The sequence below is a fragment of the Carya illinoinensis genome, chromosome 3 (assembly GCF_018687715.1).
Source record: "Carya illinoinensis cultivar Pawnee chromosome 3, C.illinoinensisPawnee_v1, whole genome shotgun sequence".
Lineage (NCBI taxonomy): Eukaryota > Viridiplantae > Streptophyta > Magnoliopsida > Fagales > Juglandaceae > Carya > Carya illinoinensis.
The window spans coordinates 18,517,941-18,538,414 of record NC_056754.1 but is presented as its reverse complement, the minus strand read 5'-3'; the positions used below and the strand labels follow the sequence as shown (position 1 = coordinate 18,538,414).

Sequence of the window (20,474 nt, the reverse complement as noted above, 5' to 3'; positions counted from 1 at the left end):
TTTAATAAAGGCTTTTATCTCAAGTTTTGAACTACAATGATTCTTCCATTTCCTTCAAATTTGAAGGACTACTGTTACACATTTATCCTTATATTTTATTGTAATTTTAATACACAATCGGTTTATTTTATTTCATCTCTCTCCTTTCTGTTTTCATCGTGTGGGCAGTAGCCGCAAATGCAGCACTCATGGATTGTTCCATCTTATCCTCATCTATATCTTCATCTGCTCTATTATTATCAATGGAAATCTTTTATACGATTTGTGACTGGAAGTGTTTATTAAACAAGCACACATATATATATATATATATATATATATATATTTATATATATATAATTGTGTGTGTGTGGATGTAAAAGAATAGTTGGTAAAATGTGTTCGTTGGTAATTAGATTGAGGAAAAAAATTAGTTAGAAATTAATAATTTAAATATCAAATTAAATTATTAATGTACATATACAAGGTTTAATTGCAAAATATGAAAAAAAAATATTATTATTAAAAAATAATATTATATTATTATTTTGATGGATCTAATAACTAATCCAATGTGGGATTATGGATAGAAAGATTTTAAATTTATGAAAAATTTGTATTTTTTATGAAATTTTGAAGATGACTTTGATAAAGCCAATATGGATGCTCTTGTTCACTTATTATGCTTGGGAAATGGATGGATAGTGTTTTCGGAATAGCATGCGGAGAAAAGGGTACTTGAACGCAATGTATAACAAGTGTATGGAGCAAGCTTTTCGACTACACACAAAAATTTGAATGGGATTTCATTTAATTCTATATTGCCTCCGACTCGTTCAAAATTACTATAAGGTATGGTTTGGTAGTAAGATAAAAATTTTGAATTTTAAGATGAAATATTAAAATATTATATTTTAATATTATTATTGTTTTGAAATTTGAAAAGTTTAATTATTTATTATATTTTATATGAAGATTTGAAAAAGTTATAATGATGAAATGAGAATTTTGAAAAGGCAAACCATTCACTTAGATCACACCAAGTTAGAAAACTATCCGGTAACAATGTTTTTTTCTCTTTTTCTTTTTTAATTTTAAGATAAGCATCCTGTACCAATGTTGGGAACAGCTTTTAGCTGGGATTTGAGGTATTTCATGGCAGCAAACTTGCAGAGTTCACAACGACCCAACAACATTAGATTTATTTTATCAAGCTATTAGAACGACAATCATGATATGTAAGCATGTAAGAGAAAGTATTGACGTGATTTGGTCACTTTTTGGCCGGTCCATACGAATTATTAATCAATTCTTTCATTTTTATTCCAAACACATGTAATAGTCAGAATGAATTCAAATTCAGTTCATTTGGGAAGGATGCCTAGCCAGTTTGGACCCTAAACTCTTATAAACTCATTTTATCTAATCATTACAACTTTTTCAAATTTCAATACAAAATATAATAAACAATTCAATTTTTTTAAATCTCAAAATAATAATAATAATAATAATATTAAAAAATAATATTTTAATAATATTTTATTCAACTTTCATCTAAACTCAACTCAACATCCTTTTGGGAAACCCCTCCTCAACCAAATGCCAACCTCGTAAAGTTGGTGACAGCATTTTATACAAAGCTATGCTGAAGCAAAATTTCACATCTTATGTCACGAGTAAAAACGACTACAATCTGCACCAAACCTTATGATTCAAAATGTGTTTTGAATCTGTATAAAGATAATTTCCTCGTCAGTAACTACAATAACATTGCTGAATATTACAAGAAAAAAAAAAAGGGTATAGTCATGAGATAGAGATCATAAAGTTAAACCAATGATATATTTGCCACGGTACTTACTTTTTCTTACATACCCAGTAAATTAACCCACGAGTGACTATGACATGCAAATATCTCTTGCTTGTGAACTTGAACGGATCTCCATCAACTGAGAACCCTAATGGACGTACTGTATTGGTGAAGCTTCTTTATCATTTGAATCAGCTTCTGATTGAACTGATTTATTATTCTCCCATTTTTGAGAATGTTAGTTGATGGGAAAGCAAATACTTCTCATCATTATCGTCCAAATCAAGACCTTCATCTCCTCTGAAATCTATGTTGATGTCACTTCTTTCCTTGTTCAGCTCTTTTGTTTCTGAAACATGAATTTCAGAGTACTCTTCTCTTGAAGGAGGATTATCTCCCTCTACCTGTTGCATTTCCGACTCAATTAACTCCTGCATTCTTGCCCGTTCCCTGTCTCTTGGGTATGTGCAATAGAGGAAGGAGTAGATGAAGCAACATATTGCCATTGGTACACCAATTGCAGTATAGAGCGCTTTGGCAAGTGACACGGCATTCTCTCTATCTGTTTCTATCTCTACAGCATCTGATGATCCTTTTGGAACTGGTTTATAACCATAAACATGCTGAGCCAAAATCCCAACTATGGGGGGAGCAAATGATGCTAATATGGTCTCAAAAGATCGATCCAAAGCATAGATGCTTGTTCGAGACTTCTCAGGTACTATTTCTGCAAATATGGGACTGTTGCACCGTTTACATATCAAAGCAAACTAGAAAACTAGAGGCATACATATTGTAATTTACTCAGTTCATTTTTAATTTCACAAGTCTGGCCTGCATCACTACAGAACACGACATTGAGGATTTTATTATAGCAGCAGTACCCATGTGTGCAAAGGAATCACTATTTGAGTCTTCCCTAGGAAGTGTTAAGTTTAGCCTGATTCCACCCATAACTTGGGGAAACTTATGGGCCATGGAAAGAAGTGCAATGAAGAGTATGTTTTACCTCTTCACATCATGCCTATTACAAGTTTTCATCCATACAGGGGTGTCATTTTTGGTGAAAAGATGTCATGTCTAGGGAAAATAAGTAGAAAAATCTAGTTGAGGAATAGATTGGTTGCTCTATTTTATGACTAATATGTAATCAATTCCCCCGTGCCCAAAAAAAAAAGGCCTCACACATGCAAATGAGTTCGTTGAAACATGTATATAGATGCATAACTTGAAATGTAGCAAATAGAGTCAACTAGAATCCTCCGGTTCAATTACTACTAACACAACCAATAGACTAAGGCTCCTGTGGTAAACTGCCCTACATTATCTTTCAAGCTCTAACATGCTACCTACGGCATGCGTGCTTAAGAGTCTCAAAGTGGAAGCCCATTCAGGTCTCTACCTTTGGCTGCCTCCTTTAGGTTAGATGGTTCTGCATATCATTCTTTGAATCCTTTTGTAAAGTTTTACCTTGCCTACAATGATCTATTAATTTTTCAGACAGCACTAATACTTCACAATCAAATATTGTTCAAATTAAAGCACAGGTATGGCAGTGAACAGTTCTTTTTTCAAAGAAACATCTCTACTTCCCATGTGTTCAAAAGAGCAAGACTGATATATGCTGCTCCAGACTGATTACACTGTACTTTTGACAAAAACGGTCATTCTAGATTTAACCTGTCACTCAGTGTCTCCGAAACGCAGCAGCACAGCAGCCAGCTCCACTAACAAATCCGATAGAGCAACTGATTCCACTCTTCAATTCAATTGTACCATAGTAATGTTCAACCATCTATCTTAGGGGACACTAATCTTAAATTATTGACTATATTAATATTAGAAATTTCCTAGGATGGCTATATTGAATTCTAGATGCATGCAATGCATATTTCATGTGCATTATTGTGCTTGTGACATTAAATTAAGCAATGGGTTTTGTTGCTCTTCCAATTACTACCACCCAACTCTAAAACAAAAAATTGAATACCTTGTTAGTTTTTGGACACGAGGAACGAGGATCTAATGGGTCTAGAATACGTACTTGTTAGTAGCTGGAGCATTCCAGGAGATGCTCAATCCCATAATGAACAAGACCAGTCCGTGCATGAATGCTGTGGATGGATCATCAGGCAATACCAGCAGCAAGATGGCCGCCAAAGGAATGGCAGAACCTGAGCTTATCTGTGAAAGGATTATTCTCCCTGAATTGGGAAAGCGTTTTGCAAGCAAGTCACCCATTTTCCCTCCAAACAGACCCCCAAGTGAACCAGCAATTATAAAGAGTGTCCAAAGGAATGCTGTTGTTTTATGGGAGAAGCCTATAAGCTCTAACCACATGGTGGCAAAAGTCAAGGCCGACCAAGGGAATGATCCAGAGACACCTTGAGCCACAATTATCTGGAAAGATGGGATTCTGATCACAGACTTTGCTTCTTTAATTAGGTCTTTAATTTCTGACCAAAAAGGCTTACGTTGAGTTCGATCTTGTGCTCTATTAGTGTCGGAAAAGTTTGGGTCGTTGGCAAAAAGGCGGACCAAAACTCCTACCACAACACTTATTAGTCCAACCAGATGGAAAGAAATTCTCCAACCAGGGATGCCCATGAATGATGTTGATGCTATCAATACAGAACACAGCCCACCAATTATGGAGCCAAAGTTTCCTGTTAATTGTAGCCATCCAAAAGCAGTACCACGGTTGCTATCCTCAGTTGAGTCAGCAACAAGGGACTGAATAGCAGGCGTCACTATGGCAAGTCCAATCCCATTTAAACCTCTTGAAACTGCCACCTATATGACCAAAACAGACAACTAATGTTAAGTTATTTATCCAGCACGTCAATGATAACAGAGGTTCTTTTGTCAGCATTTTCTTTTCAGGAACTGCAAATGCATCAAACAGAATAAACAGGAAGACTTTATTACCCGCCATCCAGGTTATAAGTTCAAGCTCCTTCATCACATGCTGAAATTCTTTCATTAGGCTTGATATTTGAAGTTTCTTACATTCATATGTAATTCATGATAAAATGTTACTTCATGAATAAAATACAAGCACATATGGCACTTGATATGTGTAATTCTCATATATCATAATGTTTCATTTTTGTTGTCTAATTTCTAACTGTTCTTTCAGGAATCCGTCATATAGTTTAGCTCTTATGGTGTGTGTATGTGTCTAAAACTATATATATCTTTATAGGATTAAGTAAAACTCAGCATCAAAACATCACAACATTTGACATGCAGCAATGTAATCCAAGACTTAAACCAAATATACGGTTTCATCTCAAAAATCTAGAAAGGCATTTGGGACAACTGTCATTCAGTTCATTCATTGTTAATGGTACTTTTTTTCCTCAGGGAATCGTGAAATCAGAGGAGAAACTGTTATGAGTGAGCAAATTCAGATAATTTCTTTGCTTTGATGATAAAAACTATAGCTCTGAAAATAACATTACTCTTCGCTGAACATGTAATGCTATATTTTAGGATATAAACAAATGCTTTGGTCTTCACGTCACCATTTGGGAGATTTTGCTGGAGATCATAACTTTACCCTAAAAATGCTAAGAAAACAGAAATTCTCTCTCTCTCTCTCTCTGCCTTCTGTAACCGTTCATCCATAAGAAGTATTTAAATGATCAACTTTTGGTTCGGGATGTTAGTTGGGGTATCCCACCCCTGCTATTGTACCTTTTCATTTATATTAATCTAATTTTCCTATACAAAACAATAATTCATCATGTTATCAAAAGAGATGATGTCAAACAGGTGGTGTTTTTAAGTTTGAATCAGACTCTACCCTACCTTCGACGTAAAAATAAAGAACTCATTTTGTAAAAGCATTTTGAGCTAAAATTGATAAGAGATTACACAGACTGAGAATTAGCCCATTTTAGAAAACTCTAATTTAAATTAAAATGTGTAAGTTCTCTTCTCAGAATGTAAAATGTATTGCTCATCGCAGGAATCATACAAAGTCTAAAAACTAACCACCCGATCTTACCACTAAACCAAGCCCATTTCATGGGAGGCATAGATACGGACACAGTAACATGAACATAATCCGATATATAAACCCAAACCTAACCCAATAAAATCACCTGGACTGTTCATAAATAAATATATATATATACGGGATCTGTTCCCTACGTCAACCATATCCACCATATTACAACACCACATTTTAAACGAACATACTCACAAATACATACACCAAAAAAATTTCACAGAGAGAGAGGGAGACCTGGAAGAAGGTTGAAGAGATGGCAACGAGAAAGGTGGCTGCGGCCCAGAGAAAAGCGCCAAGAGCAATGACGTGGGCACGGTTGTAATGCATAGCAAGGTAAGCGGCGAGTGGGTAACAAGAGCACTGAACTATGGATCGAAACAGGGTGAGGGAACCCAGCCCAGTAGGGTCGGTGTGAAGAGCGGCCCCGACCTCCTTGTACACCCCGGGCAGCAGTGACTCGTCGGCCCTCTCCATAATACTCGCCAGATTCACCAGCACCAGCGTCAGAGTCTCGGATTTCATTTTCTAACTCTCTTTCCTCAGTTTTCGAGCACAAGAATCCTTCTAATCCTTCTTTTTGACCGTGGAAGAGCTGTTTACCAATGAGACTCTCTTCCTCCGTTTTTGCGAGAGAGAGAGAGAGAGAGAGAGAGAGAGATGGTTGAAAGCTTACAGTTGACTCTTAACTTGGAGGAAGAGGATGACGTGTAGTGTGTAATAAAGAAGGTAATTTTCTATATATCATTTTTTCCAAGAAAATAGTTACCATATTTAAAGTATAATATTATTAAATATAGAATTAATAATAATTTCGGTGGTTGATATAGCAAAATCTTAGCCATTAACTGAAAAATATGTGAAGGATTTAGAAGAATTCTATATGAACAATTGACCATTATGGCATGGGATGTATATGAGTGCCTTACGATTAATTTTCCTTTTAATGACAGTTTCATGAGATATAAGTCTAATTTAATGGATAAATAATAGAAGTCTCTGCAATTTTATTTCTAATTTTAACCATTATTATTTTTAGATAAAAAGAGTATAAAATTCCCGAATTAGCCTTTTCTTTTGTTTGGAAAGTTGGTCGCTTGATCCAAACTTGTATATTCGTTTCTTCACTCTCACTCGCATAACTTTCCGTAGGATTGATAGGGACTTTAAAGCTCCTAAAATTAAGCTGTATGCTCCCATGATTGCACTAAGCACCAAAACTTGAGATATGGCATATAATAGACATCAATGTTTGTGTTTGACATACATGCCCTATTTTTCGAGCACAGTTACTATATATATATGTTGTCATTTCTATGTCTCAAAAAGGAAAGAAAAATCCGGGTTCGAAACTCCCATCTCATATATCAAACAAAATATATCCGGGAATAGACATGTGGAAAGTCTGATCAGTTATATAGGGGGGCCGATTCTATGATTAATGTGACTACTTAAACATGTGTGAATTAACCATTCATATTTACACGTATATACTCAAATACCCATTTCAATATACCTCCCGGACCATCGATCTAGTTCATACAAGAATTAATAGTATTTGCTTTGGGCCTTCGTTCATCTTATAAACCACACTTGTATTGAGCCAAGTCAGACAGAACAACTTGGATGTATTTCATTGTTCTTTGTAAATTTTACTAGACTCGTACAATCTCTTTGTGAGAAAAGAGTGTGTGCTTGCGCATTCTCTCTTATCTGTTTCAAAACCTGCAGAGTTTGAAGTTTGTTGCACATTCGGTTCACGACCACAAACATGTTGAGCCAGAATCCCGAGAGGCCACTGCAGGATCAAATTATGCTAGCATGGATTCAAATGGTTCATCTTAAACATAGATAATGGGACTTCTCAGGGACTATCTCTGCAAAAATGACATTTACATATCAATGAAAATTTTAGAGAGACATTATAATTGTAACTTCATAAATCCAAACTGAAACTGCATAGTTGCCCATGCTTCACTTGAAAATAATCCCTGTTGTACTTTAATACAAGTTCATACTCTGATCAGGATGATCCTCATCATAATTTGTCCGCACTTCTCAGCCATGCGTAGTGAAGAGTATGCTTAACTTGATTGATTGTGTGTGTAATTTTCTGTCGATGCTAGTTATCTTTCTTTCTGGAGAGGAGTGCCATGCCAAGGTAAATTGCGAAAGCAAAGGCGAAAGAAGCAGAACAGTCATGAAAAGAACTGCATCTGGCTGCTCTCAGAAAAGCCATTTAAACTTCCATGGTTAGCATCAATGCAATGCACTCTAAACTGAACAATACCACTAAATATGCCTATATTTTTGCACGTTTTACCAATCCTAAATCTCTAAATAAGATTCAATTACAAGTTTGTGACTAAATATAGTATGATAACTAATATTATTTCGGAAATAACTCGTAGGAACTTCTTGAGCAATTAACAATTTTGTGTGCCCAGGAAGCTTTGTATTATTTGAGTTCCTTACATATCCAAATTTGAGTGGAAGCTAACGTGAAAGCAGAGATGACTCATCATCATTATCATCCAAGTCAAGGCTGTTCTCCCCTTCATAAGCAATGTCAATTTCGCTTGATGGAGGTACCTCAAGCACCTGCATTTCAGATTCTATCAAGGCAACCATTCTTGCCCGATCACAGTCTCTTGGATATGTGCAATACAGCAAGGAATAGATAAAGCAACAGATTGCCGCAGGAATGCCAATTGCTGTGTAGAGTGCCTTGGCAAGTGATGCAGCATTCTGTCTATCTGTTTCAGCGTCTGCAGAGTTTGATGACCCTTTTGGAATTGGTTTATAACCATAAACGTGCTGAGCCAAAATTCCAACTACATAGGGCACAAATGACGCTAGTATTGTCTCAAATGTTCGATCCAAAGGATAGACACTTGTACGAGACTTCTCAGGGACTATCTCTGCAAATATTGGACTGTCTATAGTGTTTACATTCAAAAAATAGTTGGTAGTATAAATGAATTTCAATTGTAATTGTTCCAGTTAAAGTTTCCCTATTAAAAAAAAATAAAGGCATTGAGGTCTTTCCTAGGATGTCTTCTCTAAAGTTACAAATTCAGTCAAGATGATTCTTTTTTTTTTTTATAAGTCAAGATTATTCTAATTACAACTTGTCCAAGCTTCTGGAAAAGAAGTCAGTGAAGTAAATGTTTTTTAAGCTGAAGATTACAGCTATATTATTTTTGGTCCATTCAAGACCAAAAAACTTTCATTGAGAATATATTAAGTTAGGTTTGACAAAGCTGACAAATTTTCATTAAGCACCCAAAAGAGCGTCTAAATAAATGATCACTGAGAAAATGTTTAATTGATGTTTCTAACAGAAGTGGCTTATCCAAACTAGTAAACCATAAAAATCAATTTCCCTCTAGTCCTCAAGACTGAACAATGGTGCACCAAGCTCTGGTGACATCTTGTCATATTCTGAGGGGCAGATCTGGATTAATTGGTGATACAACCAGTTGCAGTAACACTTACCATATGGAGCAACTTTGTGAACGGTAATATTATCAGCTTCCCTCTTCAAAATTATCACCTATGACACTGTTATTGAGCTATGAATACATCTCATGCCCCATGCACATCTCTTGTGCTAATGTCTATTTTTTGTGCTGTTATATCAGGAAAAAGGTTTTTCTAGCTCTTCCTTTTTGTTCCCCACCCAATGGTACCAGACACTGAAAAATAAAATGCCTTTTTTTTTTTTTTTTTCTTAAATCAGAGATCAGGAAAGGAAGACACAATTGATCAATTATACGTACTTGTTAGTTGCCGCAGCTTCCCAGGATGTAAAAAATCCCATAATGAACAAGACAAGCCCATGCATGAATGCAGAGGATGGATCATCAGGCGGTACTAGCAGCAAAACTGCAGCTAAGGGAACAGCCGAAGCTGAGCTTATTTGTGACAGGATAATTCTTCCAGAATTGGGCAAGCGTTTAGCAAGGATATCCCCCATCCTTCCACCAAACAGACCTCCAAAAGAAGCACCAACTACTAGAATGGTCCAAAGGAATGCTGTCTTTTCATGGGAAAAACCTAAAAGCTCCAGCCACATAGGGGCAAATGACAAAGCTGATCCAGGGAATGATCCAGAGACACCTTGAGCCACAATTATCTGAAAAGATGGTATTCTAATTACTGAATTTGCTTCCTGAATTAGCTCTTTAACATCTGACCAAAAATGCTTATGAATCACTCGACCATTAGCTCCACTATCACTCTTCGGAAAGTGCGGATCATTTGCAAAGATGCGGAGGAGTATACCAACTATAACACTTACAATTCCCACTACAAGGAAAGCAATCCTCCAGCCAGTTATGCCCATGAATGATGTTGAGGCTAGTAGTACGGCAAAGAACCCGCCAGTTATGGAGCCGAGCTTTCCTGTTAGGTATAACCATCCAAAAGCCGTACCACGATTGTTAACGTCAGTTGAGTCAGCGACAAAAGACTGAATGGCAGGTATGACAATGGCAAGCCCAACTCCATTTAAACCTCGTGACACCGCTACCTAATCAGACAAATGATCCCACTCTTAATAGCTATGCAGCTGAATGAACATTGTCAATTTTGATACCAAATCAAGGAATGCAATAAAAGGTAATTAATTTTCATCCCTCTGAATCTATTTAAAGTCCTTCGCTCTGGGCTTTGTTTCAATTGGCTTTATTTCCTTTCCCTTAGGACATCCACAAGTCCTCTCCCATAATTTTTCTTAAAACGATTAAATATTATTTGGCGCCCTATCATCCATGGTTTTATCAATCCGTTATATGTGCTACCAGTTAACTTCCTTTATTTTGAATTCTTGATAAGCATCAATAAGTACCAATATCTAATTAAACATCAACAAGCCATCTTGCCCATTTCCTGAACTAGTTGATAGTGTAGATGGGTATAGATCAACAGTAAACACGAGCAGAGGAGTTCCATAGAGATACCTGGAAGAAGGTGGAAGAGATGGCGACGAGGAACGTGGCGGTGGCCCAGAGAAAAGCGCCGAGGGCAATGACGTGGGCACGGTTGTAGCGTAGAGCCAGGTAAACTGCTAGTGGGTAACAAGAAGTCTGCACTATGGATCGATACAAAGTTAGTGTGCCCAAACTAGGGGTGCTACCCGCACCATACGGTGCGGGGTACCCCCCCCCCGGCATGGGGTGGACGGGAAAAATCCACCCCGTCCCCCGCCACCGGTGTGCGGGGGCGGGGTACCCCGTCCCGCATGATGGGGTACGGGGTGGGGGGCCAGTCCGTCCGGCCCCCCGCACCCCCCTTCTGGGCCTTGGGCCCAGAGGCAATTTCTGGGCCATTTTCGGCCCAGACGCAAATTCTGGGCCATTTTGAGCACAGAAGCAAATTCTGGGCCATTTTGGGCCCAGAAATCTCAGCAATGGGCCATTTTGGGCCCATAAAATTATAGGTAAAAAAGAAAAAAAAAATTTTCCGAAATTTAAAAGAAAAAAAAAAGTGTTATGTCTAAGAGTCTAATACGTAATAAACTAATAATAATAACTAAGCTATTACAAAATTGAAAAGCTAAACAATTACAAAATTACAAACATAAAAGTGTCCAAAGGACATTGTATCAACATTACAAATTTTAGCATACAAAATTTTTACAAATCATTAAAAATTGATCATTCTAAAGAGGCTTGTCAGCTGTGGCTTGTCTTTGAGTCAAGAGGTGTGACAGTTGGGGCGGCCCGGGCTTGAACACATTTTTATGTTGCAGAGGTGCTAAACATCTCATGTGTTACTACAAAAATTAATATTAAAATTAATAACGATGAAATAGAATTGAATATAAAAAAATTAAAATAATAAAATAAAAAATAATTACCAGGTGGTCCAAATCCAGACTGATCACCACCCTCACCAAACAAAAACTGCTTGATAATATGCTTCATAGTTTTGTTCTCTCATTTTTACTTTTCATATATTTAATTTTATAAAATTCAATTCTTAATAGTTACTGACATTAATATTAGTATATTGGTATATTTTTAAATTTTTTAAAATCTTGAAAGATGTTTAAAAAATATGAAAATGAGATATATGATAAAAAAAAAATAGTTTATTTACCACATGACAAAAGAAATAATAATTTATGACAGAAAAATATATATTTTTCCGAAATTTACTATCTTACTAAAAAAACTATCTTATTAAATTTTCACTTTAATAAGAAAATTTATTTTAAATATTATAATATTTAGATTTTTTAATTTTTGTCCAATCATTTATCTCTATTCCAACGTCTAAAAAATATAAAAATAAAATGCAACTCTGATAAAAATACATTTAAAACTTTTCAATTAGAATATATAAACTTTGTGACTTTTTTTTTAATGAAAATTTAATTTTGATTTAGGGGTTTCAACCCCTAAATCAAATTAGGGTTTCGGATTGGAACCCCAATCCGAAACCCTAAATTGATTTAGGTTTCAACCCCTAATACAAAATTAGGGTTTCGGATTGGAACCCCAATCCGAAACCCTAAATTGATTTAGGTTTCAACCCCTAAATCAAATTAGGGTTTCGGATTGGAACCCCAATCCGAAACCCTAAATTGATAGGGGTTTCAACCCCTAATACAAAATTAGGGTTTCGGATTGGGGTTCCAATTCGAAACCCTAAATTGATTTAGGTTTCAACCCCTAAATAAAATTAGGGTTTCGGATTGGAACCCCAATCCGAAACCCTAAATTGATAGAGGTTTCAACCCCTAATACAAAATTAGGGTTTCGGATTGGGGTTCCAATCCGAAACCCTAATTTGATTTAGGTTTCAATCCCTAAATCAAAATTAGGGTTTCGGATTGGGGTTCCAATCCGAAACCCTAACCCCTAAATTGATTTAGGGGTTTCAATCATGAAACCCCTAAATCAATTTAGGGGTCCGAATCACAATGAAATTAACAAAAAAAAAAAAAAAACAAACCATTCAATCGGGAATCCAAACAATCACACAATCCGAAGACATCCACAGCACACAATCCAAACAATCCCATCCTCCATCTCCGATTCAACCCCATCCTACCTCCAATCTCCGATCAAAACTAAAAAAAAAATAAAAAATAATAACCAAACGGAGAAAATCAAAAGGGGAGGAGAAATGTTACCGTGCGGCGTGCGGCGTGCGTTCGGCCTCGTGCGTCGTGCGAGAGAGATGGATGATGGAATACGTGCGGCGGCCGGACTGGTTGCCGGTGGGAGGAGGGAACACCGAATGGATTAGGCCGAAGGGGGTGAAGCTGTGAAGGGACTCGGGAGGGGAGGGGAGGGGAATCAGGGGATCGGGGGGGGGGGGGGGGTTGGGTTATGGGTTAATGCCTTTAGAGAAACGGCGCCGTTTTGTGGTGGACAAAACGGCGCCGTTTCAATTAGTGGGTTTTATTATTAACCCACTAATTTAAACGGCGCCGTTTTGTCCACCACAAAACGGCGCTGTTTCTCTTATATAACTTATATATATATAATATATATAATATATTATATATTTATATTATATATATATATAGATGCGGGGCGGGGGAAACACGGACCGGGGGGGGTCCGTTTCCGTCCCCCGCCTCCGCTGGGGGTTGGGATACGGGCCGGGGCCCCCCGCCCCGGCCCCTACGGTGCGGGGCGCCCCGCCCCGCCCTATGCGGGGGCGGGGCGAACGGGGCGGGGCAGCGGGTTCCGGGGCCCCGCTGCCCACCCCTAGCCCAAACCAGTAGGGTCTGTGTGCAAAGCAGCCCCCAACTCCTTATACACCGCCGGCACCAACTTCTCATCAGCACTTTCCATAATACTCGCTAGATTTACCAAAACCAATGTCATAGTCTCCGCCTTCATCTTGATGTTCAAGACTCTGTGCTCTGCTTCAATCAAAGTCCTCTGCTTTTTTGCTTTGCTTTTTGGATAACGGTTGTGAACTTGGGGTAGTCGACTCTGGTAGGAACAGATTGACTGGAAATATCAAGGTATAAACCCTCCCCTTCCGTGTTTGTAGGGGGGATTGAATCCAAAGGTCAAAGGTTGCAGCAAGTTGCATGAAAGTTTGTCTGTAAGTTATATCTGGTGTATGAATGGAGGTTTTTTCACCTCTTTTGGATCTGGCATCTCTCTTAGATTTTACAACTACAAGCACGTTCTGAAGAACACGGGCATTATTGTAAGGCTTACGGATTCGAGGTGGGGCTTGCAGACGGCATATGTAACTCTTAGTTCGGTTAGGAATTTTGAGATTTGAGAATTTTGCGTTTTAAGTTAAATTATTAAAATATTAATTTAAAATATTATATTTTAATATTATTATTATTTTAAAATTTAAAAAAATTAAAAAAAAATTAAATTATTTATTATATTTTATATATAAATTTAAAAAAATTATAATAATAAAATAAAAATTTTGAGTGTGAGAAAAGAATTTTCTACGCCAAATCGAACCTTACAATTCATTTAAGACTCATTTTGTATCAATCAATACATGAGTGGAGTATATGATATATCTTCTTGTTAAAAAAAAAAAAAAAATTATGAATAGAATATATCACTTTACTAAAAATGATTTTCAATTTACAAAACATTCGTTAAATGTAAGTGGTAAATGACAAATGGCTCCATTTTTTAAGGATTAACACTCCATCCTAGCAATAATTTAGAAGTAACTCCCTTCCTCACAAATTTCATCTATCCTATGTAAGTAAATACACGTGTCACCCTAGACAATCACCACATGTTTAAGTCATTTTCTTATTTTAAAAATTTTAAATAATAATAAAATATAAAATAATAATTTTAAATTAAAAAATACAAAAATAAATAAAAAATAAAAATATTGTGCGAAGGAAATGGACTCTCTCTCTAATAAGGGGTGAAAGTTTGAATTGGAGAATTAGCCCGAACCGGACCAACCGACCCATTCCTATATTTTAAAAACTGACTAAATCTTGTATGATTTTGATTCTTGGCTTTCTGGTACCGAACTAGATCAAATTAAACGGATTTAAAAAATATATATATAATCATTAAAATTTAATATTCTATAAAATATTCTATATATAATTTTTATATATAATATATAATCATACATGAAATTTATATATATAATTATTTATGAAATAATTTTATATTATAATTTATAATATAAAATTTTAATTTTAAATATAAATATTTGTTTGATCATATGTTATTAATATAAAATATATATTTATTAATTACACTTTATGGCCTAAAAAATTCTCAACATATTCCTTTTGTTAAATACATAATGCATTAGTAATACTAATATACATTAGTATATTAATTATATTTTACTTTAATTAATTAGTATACATTAATATATTAATTATATTTTTCTTTAATTAATTATTAAAACTGGAAAACCGGACTGGAACCGGTAAAACTATAAGTACCGGTTTAGAAGAGTAATCAGTCTAGAATTGGTTCTTGAAAATGTAAAATCGGTGTATACCGACTCAATCTCAAAATTTGTATAAAACCGAACTGAACTGGACCTGTTACACCCTTACCTCTAACCATCCCAAGTGCCCAAATCTACCCACCCTATGATGGTCCAAGGGTCGGCCACCATGTGGGTGGCGAGGAAGGGGTAGTCACTTAGTTATCCTTTTTCAGCCACTAGTGGTTGCCAAAGCATATGGGTTCAATTGAAGGGTGGCCAACCATGTCACGTCAACTGAACTCAGGTGAGGGGTTTATTTCTCACATTGGGCCACGTCGGGTTCATTCTCCTTGGGACCCAAGCTGGCAATGGATAGCCCCAGCACAAAAGTTGCAAAGGAAAGAGCATCAAACCAGGCCCAAGAAAGCCCATCAGATATGGTGACTAGTCACATCCCCTACTTGAACCATAACCCACACCAATGGACAATAGGCATGCTGCATTAAATGGCTGGAGGAACTAGCATGCAACATCAGAACCGGACGTCCATTCACTCCTGTAACTGTGAAAGTGTGCACACCTCCCCCTCACCTGCCACATAAATAGGGAAAAAAGGAGTGACGCACGTACAACAATACAAGGCGACAACTGACATAAGAGAGGAGAACCCTACTACTAGTACAGTACGCTCTTGGACGATCTACTAGCAATGAGTAGGGACCACCATGATTAGGTATATAGGAACGCCTAAATGGATCTTAAGCTTTGATCTTTGCATGTACTCATTGTCTTGAATACTTTCTCCTAGCACACTCCTCACAAAAAGATTTTCCTAACTTAGATATTGGAGATGTCCCACACCACCCCAAGCCTTCATCTTAGTGGATCTTGTAGGTCATCGAGAGGAACTCTTAAGTTTCCCAGGATACCAAACATGACATCAACAATGGTGTCGTCTTTGTGATCTCTCAAATAGCATGTCATTTGTATGCTAGCAACAACAAATTCACAAACCACGTGTTGACAGGAAGAACCATCAAGAAACATGGAGGTAAGGCTTGTTGAAATGGAGGACGTGATAAAGAAGCTTACCAAAGAGGTACGAAGCCTCTAGCAGGAAAACTAAGCTCTACAAAGAGAAAAAGGAAAACTAATGGAAGACGTAAGACCAAGCTAGAATGAGCACACCGAGTTACGAAGTGCTACAGAGGTAGACGCAGCAGAAGAGGAAAGAAGGCATATGCACCATGAGCTGTGGGAGCTCATGGACAACTATGCAGAAATGGCCAAAAAGATGGGTGTATCATCCTTCGTAGACCAACTATTCACTAGCACTGACAAACCATATAGCGCAGTAATCATGGCAGCCCCACTCCCACCCAAGTTTAAAGTCCCTCAAATAGAGATGTATAAGGGGTCTAAGGATCCTCCTAAGCATTTGGAGATATTCAAAGCCCACATGACTCTTCAAGGATTCTTGTGCGAGATAGCGTGTTGAGCTTTTCTCTTGACATTGAAAAATTCAGCGAGGGGGTAGTTCCAGTTGCTACCCTTGGAGTCTATCAACGGATTCAAAGAGGAGGCTTGCTTATTCCTTACACAATTTATAGCAGCCAGAAAGAGGAGACGACCGGCAACGTACCTCTTGACAATCAAGTAGAGCGGCAACAAGAGTCTAAAGGCGTACTTGTCTTAGTTCAATAGAGAATGAGTGACGACAGATGACCAACACGAGAAAATCACCCTGGCCGAGAAACACGTTCATGGAAGAGTTGGTGCGAAAGAACCTCATGACGTTGCGGAAGTTCATGGACCGCATAGATAGCTTCATCAATACAGAAGACACACTGTGAGCCCTCATGACCCCCAAAAAAATTGAGTTTGAGTGGGCCGACAAGAAGGCCAGCTGGTTGGCAAAAGGGAAGGCTAATGAAATGTTCAGGAAGGACTTGCTAGAAGCCAAAAGAGGAGGCAATAAATTGGCCTTGGTGTATATCATTAAAGGCACACATAGCAACATGGTCGTGCAGGAGGAACATACGCCCGTCCTAAGAGAAACCGCTTAGTAAGGCTAAAAGGACCAATGGTACTGCATGTAACACAAGACCGATAGGCACAAGATAGAAGACTGCTACACCTTGAAACTAATGGTGGAGGAACTGGAACAATTGCTTGCCCAACACCCCACCGGAGACCAACATCTCACATACCGGAGAAACAGGCACACTAGGCACCGACGAAGTGAAAGTCCCAAAAGGCATAGGATCGAAAGGGAGGCACCTCAAAGCCCATCGTGCTAGGCCTCGTCCAGAACACAAAGTCCCTTGGCGAAAGAGGGAGGATACACGAGTGGTGACCTCGATCTTATCGAGATGAAAACCTCATGCTTGCAAGGTCCAGTACAAAGAAGTATTCGCAATACGAGGAACTTCAACTAGTCAGAAACGGCACACTAGGGGTGATTAAGCTCATCGAAGAGAATGATGAAGGGGTCATCCACCCCCATGACTACACCCTACTCGTAACCATGCAAATTGCAAACTTTGTGACATGAAGGATCTTGATTGATAATGTTGCTCAACCTATATCATATTCTGGGATGCGTTCATCAGGATGGGGGCCAACCTCGATCATTTACGCCCAGCCTCGATGCCGCTCAAGGGGTTCTCCAAAGATGTAGTCTGACTGTTGGCGCAATCACCTTGTCAGTTTTGGTGAGGAGGAATTCAGGACTTTCGTGACCATGACAAAATTCTTGTTGGTCAAGGCTCCATCATCATACAACAAGATAGTGGGATGACTCATGTTAAACAACCTAAAGGCAATCACATCAACTTATCATTTGAAGATGAAGTTTTTCACCTAGGCTGGAGTTGGTGAAGTTAAGGGCGAGCAAGTACTTGCTAGGGAATGCTATGCCCAGAACTAAGAGGTGGGGTGTGGACACTTGCGGAAAGAGCCATCAACACAGGACCTCCATCGTTGCCTAGTCTAAACGACTAAGATAAGGAATTTCGAGATGAGCAAAATATCTTGAAAGTAGAGCCAAACGAACCCTTGGAATTAGTTCCCGTGGACCCTGCAAGGTCGGAGTAAACAGTACAAATTGGGACCAGAATGGGGCTCGAGATGATGCAATCTATGAAAAACTTCTTGCCTAGAGCCATGAAGAGATGCCCTGGATCAACAACACTATCATTGAGTACCGCCTGTGTGTGGACCTTGAGGCCAAATAAGTCTAGCAAAAGCGTAGGAGCTTATATAACTAGTTGAGAGACAGAGCGTTAGCTACAAAGGTAATGAGGGCGGGGTACTATTGGCCCCATGCCCTCAAAGACGCCGAGGATTTTATTTGATGATGCTCAAAGTGCTAGATGCTCACGTCGGTCCCACATTGTCCACTAGAAGAGTTGATGTCAATTATGTCCTCATGGCTGCTTGCGCAATGGGGGTTGGATCTAGTCGGACCACTTTCTCTAGGAAAAGGGGAGTAAGGTTTGTAGTCGTCGCGGTGGATTACTTTATTAAATGATTAGGAGTAGAAGCTTTGTTGACGATCACTGTTGCAGCCATCATGAGTTTCCTTTGAAAATCTATGATCTGTCTATTTGGCATCCCTGAAAGCATCATATCAAACAACAGCTAGCAATTTGACTCCTTCCACTACCTAGAATGGTGTACAAAACTCTTGATCAAGTCCAAGTACTCTTCCTCAGTCTATCCATAATCGAATGGATAAGTCGAGATGACTAACAAAACCATGATAGGAGTCTTAAAGGAAAAGCTAATTGACTAGAAGGGAAGGTGAATTGAGGAACTACCAGAAGTCTTGTGGGCGGTGAGACAATGATACCGATAGAGGTAGGAATGTCATCCTACTGAGGGCAACACTTTGACCCAGATGCCAACGACGAAAGGCTGAGAGAACAATTGGATCTGTTGAAAGAGAGAAGGCAGGAAACTAAGATAAAGACAGTGAGCAATAAGAGGAAAGTTGAGTAGTACTTCAACAGGTGTGCCACCCCCAACCCCCACTTAGGATTTGGTGGTGACTTAGACGCCGGGACATGTAACATAATGCTACACACCCCTCGTACATGACGGATAATATGCAATGCTCCTAGATATTCTAACAGTATGTAATAAACGTTTGGTGAAAATTAGTAAAAAGAGATCTAAGCAATTTCGCAGGCAATTGTATAATACATGGTACAAAAACAAAATATTTTTTTCCCAAACCCTATCCCATCATCAACAAAGAGAGTTTTCATAACATGATAAGAGTCTGTGTCTCCCAAAACATGAGACCAAATATTTCTTAGAATATTCTAGTTCTAAAAACATTTTCCCTTATGGGAAACGGGGTCCCAACACTAGGCATCTCTCTCTCTCTCTCTCTCTCTCTCTCTCTCTCTCTCTCTCTCTCTCTCTCTATTTTTTACTTTATTTTTATATAGTAGTTTGTCCTTTACCTGCTTCTCCAAAACCTGGTCCTTATCTCTATTATTTAGGCGTTGGAACTCCTCAATAAACTGGAGAATCTTAGAGATCTCTTGATTTATAGCCTCCAAGTGCTCCAAAATAGTGGGCTCTAGCCTACTTATGCCCATCTTAGGCACGATCCTCTCCGGAGGAGGTGCCATTCTCTTCCTCTTGGTCATCGGCGTCACCTTATATTCATGTAACAACTTCTATCATTCCGAGAGAATAATGATAGTGGAAAAATTGTAATAGTAAGATTTTAAGAAATCTTAGTAAGTAATCACATATCATACCACAATTAACACAAGCATACAAGAGGAATATCATGCAATGTATGTATGGACATGTACATAACTTATGACTAAAACTGAACTGTGACTCGTGCATTGACCACTTTTAAAACTTGTAACAGAGACTTAGCATTTTCAAAAAAACATATTGTCGTCATCATTCATATCTTGTTTTATCACATGATCTAGAACATATCATATCATATTGCATGATTTATATCATGTGATCCATAATATATCATGTAGGCACGTGACCTTGTTTTTATAATACTTGTTGATACATCTCAGCTCCCCTATGCATTGCGTGTTTTTGTACTCCGCCATCACAGGGTCGTGCACCATGATGACTACGTCTTAAACATAACTTAACTTATTAACTCAACAATACTTTGTCGGGTTACATGCCTTATGCACCTACTAGCATTAGGCGTTACCACGCTCCAGCATTCTTTAAAAAGAATCCATTCGAAGCAGCACGTCAACT

General features: G+C 37.9%; 2 protein-coding genes across 8 annotated transcripts; both read right to left on the bottom strand.

Annotated features, from left to right (window-relative positions):
- Positions 1–1,570: 1,570 nt before the first annotated feature.
- Positions 1,571–6,480, bottom strand: LOC122303610 (uncharacterized MFS-type transporter YwfA-like). 2 transcript variants are annotated; one of them, XM_043115453.1, is made up of 3 exons: positions 6,042–6,478; positions 3,834–4,582; positions 1,571–2,530 (listed from the first exon to the last, which is right to left on the bottom strand). In XM_043115453.1, exons 1-3 carry the CDS (start codon positions 6,327–6,329, stop codon positions 2,005–2,007), a joined length of 1,563 nt encoding a protein of 520 aa, XP_042971387.1. In that variant the 5' UTR covers positions 6,330–6,478; the 3' UTR covers positions 1,571–2,004. The 2 variants fall into 2 exon arrangements, with proteins under 2 accessions (XP_042971387.1, XP_042971388.1); XM_043115454.1 differs by having other exon boundaries at positions 2,364–2,516; positions 6,042–6,480.
- Positions 6,481–7,195: 715 nt separating this feature from the next.
- On the bottom strand, positions 7,196–14,032 carry LOC122303609 (benzoate transport protein-like). Of its 6 annotated transcripts, none has more exons than XR_006240778.1 (5): positions 13,542–14,032; positions 10,769–10,931; positions 9,587–10,338; positions 7,823–8,739; positions 7,196–7,681 (listed from the first exon to the last, which is right to left on the bottom strand). XR_006240778.1 is itself a non-coding variant. In XM_043115449.1 (5 exons), the coding sequence occupies exons 1-4, from the start codon at positions 13,664–13,666 to the stop codon at positions 8,301–8,303; spliced, it is 1,479 nt and encodes a 492-aa protein (XP_042971383.1). In that variant the 5' UTR covers positions 13,667–14,032; the 3' UTR covers positions 7,196–8,024; positions 8,280–8,300. The 6 variants fall into 6 exon arrangements, 5 of the variants coding, with proteins under 5 accessions (XP_042971383.1, XP_042971384.1, XP_042971381.1 ...); XM_043115449.1 differs by having other exon boundaries at positions 7,196–8,024; positions 8,280–8,739; XM_043115450.1 differs by having other exon boundaries at positions 7,196–8,739; positions 9,587–9,942; positions 10,108–10,338.
- Between the last annotated feature and the right edge of the window lie 6,442 nt (positions 14,033–20,474).

Bases quoted from the DNA above. Each gene is read 5' to 3' on its own strand.
- LOC122303610 (XM_043115453.1), bottom strand. From the start codon at position 6,329: ATGAAATCCGAGACTCTGACGCTGGTGCTGGTGAATCTGGCGAGTATT. The intron at 4,583-6,041 runs GTCTCCCTCTCT...TTGGTCATATAG, and splicing joins TCTCTTCAACCTTCTTCCAG to GTGGCAGTTTCAAGAGGTTT. The intron at 2,531-3,833 runs GTACGTATTCTA...ACGGTGCAACAG, and splicing joins AATGCTCCAGCTACTAACAA to TCCCATATTTGCAGAAATAG.
- LOC122303609 (XM_043115447.1), bottom strand. From the start codon at position 13,666: ATGAAGGCGGAGACTATGACATTGGTTTTGGTAAATCTAGCGAGTATT. The intron at 10,339-10,768 runs GTATCTCTATGG...TTGTCTGATTAG, and splicing joins TCTCTTCCACCTTCTTCCAG to GTAGCGGTGTCACGAGGTTT. The intron at 8,740-9,586 runs GTACGTATAATT...CACTATAGACAG, and splicing joins GAAGCTGCGGCAACTAACAA to TCCAATATTTGCAGAGATAG.